The sequence below is a fragment of the Apium graveolens genome, chromosome 2 (genome assembly GCF_009905375.1).
Source record: "Apium graveolens cultivar Ventura chromosome 2, ASM990537v1, whole genome shotgun sequence".
Classification (NCBI taxonomy): Eukaryota; Viridiplantae; Streptophyta; class Magnoliopsida; order Apiales; family Apiaceae; genus Apium; species Apium graveolens.
This window is the reverse complement of record NC_133648.1, coordinates 121,785,194-121,795,840: the sequence shown is the minus strand read 5'-3', so window position 1 is coordinate 121,795,840 and position 10,647 is coordinate 121,785,194. Positions and strand designations below refer to the sequence as shown.

Sequence of the window (10,647 nt, the reverse complement as noted above, 5' to 3'; positions counted from 1 at the left end):
CACACACTAAAAATATGATTTTATTCAATCTATTATAAGTTAAAAATGAAAAATAATAACATTGAGCACAAAAATAATCTTACTATTTCTTTCATAATAACATTAAAATATTAAAAACTTAAGTGCTATTATTCATGAAAATTTTATTGAATCTAGAAAATTTTGGCACGGAAAGCCAATATATATAATTATTGAATTTGTACATGAAGAAAGGTTGAAATCATTATATGAACAAAATGAAGAACGATCAAACTAATGCTAAATTAGTCTCATACTAAAAAACGATATGTAGTTTGACAAAAGCCCTGTTACACACGATGACATATTCTAAAGTACATATGTCATGCATAAATAAATAGTAAATATGACTATATTTGCTTAATAAACATTGTGGCAAATAATTTAAAAACATTATAAGAATATTTTAAGATGAAAAATTTGAGATCGAACTTATACATTTTCTATTTTATATGCAATAAAGTTTTATTTTAGACTAATATATATTGCAACTTCGCAAATTATAATACATAATAACATATTTAACTTAGAAATCAAATATAATAAAAAAAAATGTGTTATCATCAGAATCGTCAAATCCCGAAAAAGAAAGGAGAATAAATATAATACAATAAACCATCATTTAAGCGTGTAATAATAATGGAGCATAAACTAATTCCGTTGCTATTTTGTGTATAGTTTAATTAAATTGTTAGAGATTGCAGAATTTATTTTTTAACATTTAAAAAATTACATAAACCGCCCGGGCCCCGGGTATAATAAGTCTTTAAAAAAAGGAAAATAAGAAATAAGCGTTTAGAGTTTGTATCTGACATAATTCCATCATACGGGGTGTTTTCAAAGTGGAGAATACAGAGAGAAGAGAAGGGGTGTGTTTTGTGAAGAGAAAAGGGGAATTGGCGGGCGAGCACAAGCAGTTGGGCTTTCAACTCTAATCCTAGATAATCCAACAAACCAAACGAAACCCCTAACTAATGGCACTGAAGCAGTTATTTTTATCAACTCAATTTATAAATTCTCTTGGATTCAGGTCGCCTACTCGCCTCCTCTACTCCTCCTGCAACCCACAGGTCCTCTCTCTCTCTCTCTCTCTCTCTCTCTCTCTAACTTATATGTTACTCACTTAATTCTGTAGCCTAGCCTCCTATCACTACTAGTTTTCCGGTGAATTACTATGTTGAGTTTCCGACTGCTCCAACTAAATAGTTTTCCGCAGAATCCTACCCACATTACATTTCTATTTTTATTTATAATACGGTGTGCCCTATTTTACTACAGAACAATACAATTGACGCACTTGCTTGGACTACTTATATACGCACCTGCTGCTCTTCTTCTGCTGGTCAGGATTTCCTTCTCTTTTTTCCTTGATTAATCTATTTATGTATCACTAAAATGTTTTTAGCACTAATAAATGCATATATTAACCTCCACAATGACAAAAGATCAAACTAATTTTTAGTCGGGGGAGTAAGTTCTTACACTCATTTTTGCTGATTGGTATTTTATTACAAATTAAACAAAATGTGCTAATAAGGACAGTTGATTTCAAAAATACTACTTTGGGCTATTGAATTGTGCTAAAAAGCTAAAAACTTGATCGAAAAACCAAAGAATCGTAATATTTAATTGTGTGTTATGTGCTTTCAAAAATAAATCTGTCAAGAATCATAGGTGTGACAAAAGAGAAAAAATGACAAAAATAACCAATTTTCTTAAAAAAATAACCAAAATAACCATTCTAAAAAAGTGGCCAATTTTAGCCGATTGAATACTCCAGTGTCATACTCCAGTGTCACTAGGGTATCCCAATTTGTATAAGATACTCCACTGATAGTTTGGTATTTCATATATGAGATACTCAAGTGACAGTTGGGTATCTCATATAGTGAATACTCCACTAATAGTTGGGTATCCTATTGACTAAAGTAGGCCAACTTTTCAGAAAATGGTCATTTTTGTAAATTTTACATAAAAAAATAGGCTGAACCTTACGGGATTGATTTCTGTTGAAAGGTTACTCCCTTAAGCGTAGTATAATTGTTGTTTATAATGGTGGCGGACAGCCTAGCTCTATAAATTTTTGCTTTCATTTCTCAGTTGAAGCCCTAGAGTTTGAGGCTGATGAACTACCTAATGAAGCTACAACTACAGAAAAGGATACCGCCCTTCGTTCAGCTATTTCTCAGCTTGCTGGTGATTTTACCAAAGAATCCATGTTATCTCTGCAGCGTTTTTTTAGGACAAGGCATACATCTGTCGTCTCAACAGGTTCTCTAAAGCTTGACCAGGCTCTTGGGGTTGGGGGATTACCAAAGGTGATGCACTAGAAAAAGAACATTCACTAAGTGCCACATGTTAGTGTAAACACACATGAAAATGTCTTCACGACTATTTCAATTTCAGTTTTGGTAGTAAACTTTCCTGATCCTAGCTAAATTCTGTAAGATTCCGAATTTCCATAAGGTGACAGTTTTGTTACTAAAGTAGCATTATCGAGCTAATTTGAGGTTATTCAGGTATTTTGGTCCTTTTTAGGTTTTGTCAGTATCCAAATTTTATATCTTATCTGGTGATGTAATGCTATGCTTGATGGTCAAAAACAAATTTTCTGAGCTAGACGTACCAAAGAGGTATTGTAGGACTAGGAAGCTGAAGTTATTCAGTACATTTTTTTACATTTGAAACAGAAACTCATAGTTCTTGAAGGACAAATATATGAATAATATTCATGGTAGTTGTATTGAACCGATGTACCTCTTTTCAGTGTTTACCATTCTTTCTTTCTATTTCTTCTGCATGTTGTGGCTGTAAATTTTTGATCCTCTCTTTGAGTCTCCCTATGTTAATTTCACCGGAAGTCCTCTTTCACTTTGTAGGGAAGGATGGTTGAAATATTTGGGCGAGAAGCATCAGGCAAGACAACATTGGCCCTTCATGTAATCAAGGAAGCTCAAAAGCTTGGAGGTATGTTTATCAAATTTACTTTACCTGTACAACGTTCTTGTTAATGTAGTTACACCTCGTTCATTAATTGAACATAGTGAATTTATATCCCTTACCACACGTGGTCCTCAAAATCCAGCAAGCCGTTAAATGTATGTTTATCGATTAGTAATGTCTAATGACATGTTACACAATCCTACTTATTGTGTGTATAGTCTTTGGATCGAATGCATATGGGTATATGTATTTCAAATGTGGAGTGCTTTCCAGGAGTCTTTAGCCCATGTAATGTAGTGGCAGGAAATCTAATGGCTAAAAAAAAAAATCTTTACAGTAGTCTCCAGCCAATCGGTCTATCACTACACCTAATCTAGTTCCGACACGGGAAGTCCGGGGAGTAGTTTTGTCCTAGGCACTGAGCAAGGGTCTAAGATATGCATTCAATTTATGTATGTGAAATGTGGAGTGTTTTCTAGAAATTTTTAGCCCATCTAATGAATTGGCTGGTTATCTGATGGCTAACAATTTCTTTTTAGTTGTTGAGTACCTCCAGCCTAGTCAGCATATTACTAGGGTAGTTTTATTTTAGGCACTGACTAAGGGTCTAATGATAAAGTTTCCAAAACGATTATATAAGCAAGCATATCATGTGTAAAGTTTTTTTGCCACCTTTCATTATTGAATACTAAAGATCACAGAATTCAGGTTTTAATAATGGACATTACTCATTAGTCATTCCTAATGCAAATTTTTAAACACTAAATCCGTCAAGCCCTAGGTCTCCTAAACTGGTTTTTGAGATGCACGCTCACTGAAAAGTATGTTAATGCTTCTTAGTTAAATATTAGACGGAGTTAATCACATATCAACTCATTGCATTATTTATCATGTCTGAATGCATAAGATGAGGTGAACTGTAACATGCAAGCTTCTGTAACTGCGTCCGTTAGACCTCGTGAATTTCCCCCTTCTACTTAGTTCTGCTTAAAAGTCACCATCAGTATGTAACTTGATGAAGATATTGAGGAAATCGGTTAATTATTTTTAAATTAGTATAATTTTCCTTGATCATGATATGCAGCCCCAATTTTTTTCATATAAAAAGCAGTTAATGATTACTTCGTATAGTAATTAGTAAACAGCAAACAATCATGTACATTTATTTTGGAATATATTTTAAAGAATAATCGGAATAAGATATGACAATTTTAGTCCCCTTTTTGACCTCCTATATTCTAATCTCTTGTAAAATGAGGTCTACTCTATAAAGGTAAAAGTAAAGGATGCAAATCTCCATATGGAAACATCACTTCTGGGATGATTCTACTCCTCATAGATGCAGAACTATATTTTTTAGTGTAACCAGTAATTATAAGTTTCTCTTCTGACAGGTTACTGTGCATATCTTGATGTGGAAAATGCATTGGACCCTTCACTTGCGGAGGCAATAGGTGTAAATAAAGAGAATCTACTTATCTCACAGCCAGATTCAGCAGAAAACTTGTTGAGTATTGTACATACACTGACAAAAAGTGGATCTGTGGATGTAGTCGTGGTAGACAGTGTAAGGGTTATTCTCTTATTTTGTTATTAGTACACTTGTGAAAGAATACCTTGTCATTTGTCAATGTTTGCCATCATTATACAACAAATTTTTCACTAGATTATTTTATGTTTACCAACTTAATTTTTCAGCAGAGCGAGTTACAGTCCTACAGTCCTACATAATTAAAATCTTGTGATATTGTGAGACCGGGTACATTTGGTGTGTTTTTAGGGTAGTTTTGGACATGTGGTGCATTATTCATACTGAAATTGGTATATCGTTCCTTTCTTCAATTTTTCCTAATTTTGTCTAAGGTGTGACCTCTTCGTGGCCTTTTAATTTAACATGTCATACCTGTTAGGTATCTCTAGTAGTCTAATTTGCACTCTTGTTTTTCCTTTTCTAGTTTAGGAAAATTTCTCATTAATTTTTCACTTATTATTATTTTTTTTCATTGCTGATGCTATAAGTGAACATCATATTTCACTTTGATTCATTGTAACGGCTTATGGGCCGGAAGAATTTGTTTGGGAACTGTTTTGAAAAGTAGAGTTCTGATCTAGAACAGTCATTTTCAGTTGTCAATGTTAAATTTAAATTTATTACTTTGGCAGGTTGCTGCTCTTGTTCCCCAACGCGAAATTGATTGTATGATAGGTGAAAATCATGAAAACATACAATCACGAATAATGACCCAAGCACTACGGAAAATTCAATATTCATTATGCAACTCCAAAACTCTTATCATCTTTATTAATCAGGTTAGGATCTCTCTCTGAATGCTCATATAAAGATTCGCTATCTCTTGAAACTACTTTCAAAGCTTTTTGTCTTTGCTAGGTGAGATCAGATTTAAGGTCGGGCAAAGGATTTGGATGTACTGATGAGATAACTTGTGGTGGGAATGCTTTGCAATTTTATTCCACTATAAGGATGAAAATAAACAGAAAGAAATTGCTCACAAGACAGGATGAGGTATGCTTTTTACAAAATTTGACACTTCTATAGTTTTAAAGACTTTCGAGCAAAGCTAACTCATCAGATACTAAATGCAGCAACATGTAATTTGCCAAATTTTAGATTAGCTGTACTTGCAATGAAAAGCAAACATGTCATTGCCAACACACTTCTAAATCCTTGTAGATACGACTAAGTTAGAACGATGTATATATATGATAATATGAATGTTGCATAATTTGCTATGATGTTCCAGGCTACTGGTCTGGCGATACGTGTCCAAGTGGTTAAAAACAAACTTGCACCTGCAATGAAAACAGCTGAGTTGGATATCCAGTTTGGAAGAGGCATTTGCCCTGAATCTGAGGTATTGGAAATGGCCTGTGAACAAGGAGTTATCTCGAAAGAAGGAAACAGCTATTTTATAAATGGAAATGTTTTGAACAGTAGAGGGGAAGCTGAAACTTATTTATCACAAAATGAGGAGGTTCTGAATGAAGTAGTAAAAACCTTGAGGGATCAATTGTTCCAGATAGTGACATAAAAGATGAAAGAGATAGTTTCGTACAAATATTCGAGGTCGTATCAAATTCCGAAGGCTTAATTTGTACTACACATTCGTGAATTATTGACTGACATCAGTTTTTATGGAGTGTTTGAACAAAGGTTGAGGATCTGTGGTCTACTGTATGCATTTAAGGTGTTCATACCAAATGTATCAGAAGATACGTCATGGATGGATGAACAAGGAGATGAAAGACGGAACTTGTGTGCTCATTCATGTATCACAAGAGCGAAGTTTGTAATATATAGGTCCATACCTCTGTTGGTCACTGGGGCGCAATTTATTTAGTTATATCATAGTAGTTATAATTGTTGATGAACGCATGGTGGATGTATCTATGCAATTTCCAGTTTTCTCTTCTAACTGTACATGTGATTCTTTTTTTAGTTTTAAAGAATCTACCCTGTTAAAGTTCAGTATTATAGGGGCATTGGATGAAAAATTACATTGGAGTAATATAACGAATGATTTTATGGATGACAGCTGAAGTTTTCAGCGTAAATAAACTAGAGTTTGTAATTTGAATGTCACAGTAATATATTCAGGTCTTTTAAGTGAAGACATAATTTATTCCCCCGGAAGAGAAATCAAATTGATGTAAACACGAGGGCGTAAATCATTCTCAAATCTAGATTAAATCCTATTTCCGAAATTATAATATAACCAAAACTTGGTTCATAAAACAATATGGAAAACGTTGAAATGTAACTTCAAAGATTTATCCTTTGCCCATTTATGTCTTATTGGGTCCTGAATATTTTTGGACCTAGCACGATTGGATCTGGATTTATATATTTACCTTTGAGCATATGTGTGTGTCTCCGTTAAAACTTGAGTCCAGGAAATTTTTTGGGAGCTCTAGCATTTCTAATGTAAATGTCTTGGTTTATGAAAATAATTAAAGCTTCAGGTGAAAGTCTGAGGAATATTTTGAGAGAACAAGTAATCAAATGAATATACAAAGAATAAATGCCCTACAGCTGTTATAAGTAGCTGTTATAAGTAACATGAACAGTTAGATCACAATGTTGTACTAAGCCTGATTCATAATTTCCCTGATGTTACAGTTTTCATAATTCCTAGTACAACCCTCTTATCATAAAATGAGTATTCTTGGTCGGGAAAAAGTAATTATTAAACAATTAATCACAGAATAAATCGACCTACAACAGGGAGTTATATTTGTTAATTTCTCAAAAACCTATGGAACACTTTGATAACAAAATGGTTGGAGATAGAAGGTTGTTCAATCTTTTTGTCTATGTAATGTGCCTGAAAGATGAGATGAGATTAGTTCAAAACAATGTCTAAATAAATATGAACTTTGTGCATATTTTTCAGAATTGTTTACCTCATGTTCTTAGAGACTTATGCTGAGAAGTGGTACACTTTCCTTTAATTCCTTCCAAATCTCCGTCCCATGAGGTCCAAGAAGATAGCATAGGCTTATAGACTGAAGTATTGACAGAAGAAAAATCTAGATGACCGAGGCGTTGCCTTGGGGTGCTTGCAGATCTTATTTTTGCTTTGGCAGATTCCGTGGCAGCCATGTAAGTTGGAAATATCGGAGAGTTTGGTAAAGTAGTGTCGCCCATAATGGAGAATTCTTGCTTATTTGCTCTGCAAAATGATCTTCGTGGGAGTGAAAGAGAAGTGTTTAACATCTCCATCGACTCCCCTTTGACTACATTTTTCAGTTTTTGTTGTCTTCTCCCATTTGTAGCAATGTCAGTTGAGTGTGATTGTATGGTTTCCTTTAACTTCTGGGTTTGTTTGGCTGCTGATACTCTAACATCTTCGAGCTCTTCAAACCAGGGCTTCTTTCTGCCATCTTCCTTATGAGGGAATTCTCCGGAAACCACATTATTTGGTCTCTCCTGGAAAAGTAAAATAATCATTATTTAAGATACATTATGGTTTTGATAAGATAATAGCTTTGCGATTTGAGATAGCTGTTTAAGTTTAAGAAACAGCTTCATCTTGTTACCCTATGGGAGTACGAAAATTTCTTCATTCGGTCTCTTTTAATGTTAGCTTCTTTCTTTGGTAACCACGAGACTTCCATATCTTCTTTTGTAAACAAGCTATACTCCCAGGTCTCATTTCTTTTGCATCCCAGCTGAAAACAACCAACTTAATCATTCGGTATGTCCCAACATTACAAGCTAATAACATAAAGCATTATGGTAGGTAGAAATCCTTGCCTTTTTGTCATTGTTTTTGTTCGCCAAGTTCTTTTTGGGGCTAATTGACTGAATTTTGTTCCCATGTAAACAACTTTGATCAGCGCCAGTTGAGACACGAATTTGATGAACTTCTGGTTTTAAAATAAACTGTCGAGACTTCATGTGAGTAATGATTTGTCGTCTAACATTTTGGCCTCGAACTACAGCTTGAAGCAGAACTACTCCCTTGAGTGCCTTTAGCGCTTTTCTTGCCTGCATTTTTAATTCCATAAAAAGGCAACATTAGTTGCTTAAAAATATATTATCAAACAACTATCAAATGAACTTGAGAGTTGGTGAAGCTCACAAGATATGCACGAAAAGAGGTTTGAATTCTAGTTGCAGCCAGGTTGCCAGTTGTCTTCCCAAAGTTACTAGTATTACTTGTCAACCGGACAACTTCAGCTGCAGCATGTGCAGCACTGACAGCAGCTTCAGCTGCCGCAGCTGTTGCAACAGCAACAACCATGGCATGTTTTCTCTGCTCTTCATTTGCTTCGATTAGAGTTCTTTGGGACACTGCAATTGCGGGAAATTGTTTGGTCTTAAGCCTTCCGAAAACCCATCCCCATCTCTTGGATTTCTGAAACAATACAACAATCATAATATGACCCTAAATGCTCAGTTATCATTGAAAAACTTGTGATTATGCAGACCTACCTTGTCTTCCTCGCGTTTTCTCTCAGGAATAAAAAGTCTTTTCACCGCACAAAACCAGCTCTTTCTCTTGCCCATCAAGAACTATAATCCAATATAAAGCACAGTTGATTATGTATCTTCAAGGTCACCTTGCTCCAAAACAAAAATAACAAATGAGCAACACAAAAAGAAGAAAGATTACACTAGCCACTTAAATAAATTTGTAATAATAATAATAATATCACTTGAAAAAATGTTGTAACTAATCTACTGCTAAGAAAGATCAAAGGCTATAAGAAGCATGAAAACAGACTGATGAACCATCTAATGAAATTCTATCAGATGTTATTTTGGCTCATCCTACCTAATCAAGATTCTTATAGCTTACAATGAAGGTGAGAATTTAATGTCCACATGTACGCGATAAACAGAAACAAACTATTTCATAGCACCAGATTATGACTATGAATAAAAATTTCCGTTCATGGAAACGATATATACCTTCAAATAGGCTCATATGGATCTAAAGAAGAAAAGTGAAAGAACCCCACCCTGTAAATTCAAAAACTTCCTTATTACAGGATTATGATAACACCCTAAATCCATTAAAACTGCAAGAGAACATTGTTCCAAAAAGGCATGCTTTCTTCTTCTGGGTTCCAAAAGCACATTATTTGTACAATATACAAAGATAAAAATGTGCACCGAAAAGGGGAAGAAAAATGAGCTAAATTTGATCATTAAGCAGTTGGACTATGTATTATAGAGTATGATGAATAGTAACTTTACAGTGACTTGTGAGTTAGTCTCAGTCATCATCAAGGGGTCCTCTTTCTCATCCTCTTGCTACTATTTTCTAACTGTCATTTTCAGAACTACCACTGACCAGTTCAAATGTCTGGTTTATAGATTTACTGATACGACTTTCCATAGAATAACAACTTGTCTCAATTTACAGCATTGTAGCCTAGCGGATACCACTCTTGTCTTGATAACAAGAGTTTGAGTATTCGACCGTTCAGCGTGTGAATATTAAATTTTTTTGCAATCGGTCTCTACCATAAATTTTTCTCATAGAGTGTGTGAATATTCATCTTATGAATATTAATTATGCAGCTGAGCTTATGCTTAATAAAATTTGGATAGTAGATAGACACTCCCCTGTCACAAAATAAAAGACAACTCAAGTTTTTCACATTTTTAACTAATGTATGCTTCTTAAACTGTGTATCATAAAATCAAAATTTACTAATTTGAGGACTTAAGGAGTATTTGCTTATGTATTGTTTTGTGTTTGATAATATCCAAATAATTTTACTGCCATTTATAAACTGTTCTAAGGTATTGACAGTTGTTAGGAGTTAAATTATGACCAAGACATGACAATTAGGAAAGTGTGTCAAATTAGATGCTTCTTGCAGAAAATTCTAGTTGACAAGTGGTGCATATCAGTTCAAATATTATGGAGAAAGTCAAAAAAATATGCCAAGAAAATGTCAAATATAGTTAAAAAAAACACAGTAGATAGTGAAGATAAAACACAGTTAAAGGTGAAGGGGAAAAAAGGTAAGAAAGAGCTGGCAGTTATGATTTATTTGCATGGAAATTAAGAAGTGAAGACTGAAACTAATGGTGGGGACTGGAAGAAGATTAGCTTTACCTCATTTTCATAAGGCCATGTGAACATCTGTTTCACTGCCTGTCCAAGTAGTACTTTATCATGTATCCCCCTCAGCTGCTGCAGAAAGAAG

At 34.2% G+C, this 10,647-nt stretch overlaps 2 protein-coding genes across 2 annotated transcripts; one reads left to right on the top strand and one right to left on the bottom strand.

Annotated features, from left to right (window-relative positions):
* Positions 1–807: 807 nt before the first annotated feature.
* On the top strand, positions 808–6,395 carry LOC141707797 (DNA repair protein recA homolog 2, mitochondrial). Its single transcript, XM_074511159.1, has 8 exons — positions 808–1,088; positions 1,297–1,360; positions 2,119–2,336; positions 2,898–2,985; positions 4,356–4,528; positions 5,125–5,271; positions 5,351–5,485; positions 5,724–6,395. Exons 1-8 carry the CDS (start codon positions 993–995, stop codon positions 6,009–6,011), a joined length of 1,209 nt encoding a protein of 402 aa, XP_074367260.1. The 5' UTR covers positions 808–992; the 3' UTR covers positions 6,012–6,395.
* Positions 6,396–6,989: 594 nt separating this feature from the next.
* LOC141707796 (protein IQ-DOMAIN 12-like) lies at positions 6,990–9,627 on the bottom strand. The gene is made up of 7 exons (XM_074511158.1): positions 9,398–9,627; positions 8,918–9,045; positions 8,565–8,840; positions 8,237–8,470; positions 8,020–8,151; positions 7,384–7,909; positions 6,990–7,304 (listed from the first exon to the last, which is right to left on the bottom strand). The coding sequence occupies exons 2-6, from the start codon at positions 8,990–8,992 to the stop codon at positions 7,385–7,387; spliced, it is 1,242 nt and encodes a 413-aa protein (XP_074367259.1). The 5' UTR covers positions 8,993–9,045; positions 9,398–9,627; the 3' UTR covers positions 6,990–7,304; position 7,384.
* Positions 9,628–10,647: the final 1,020 nt, after the last annotated feature.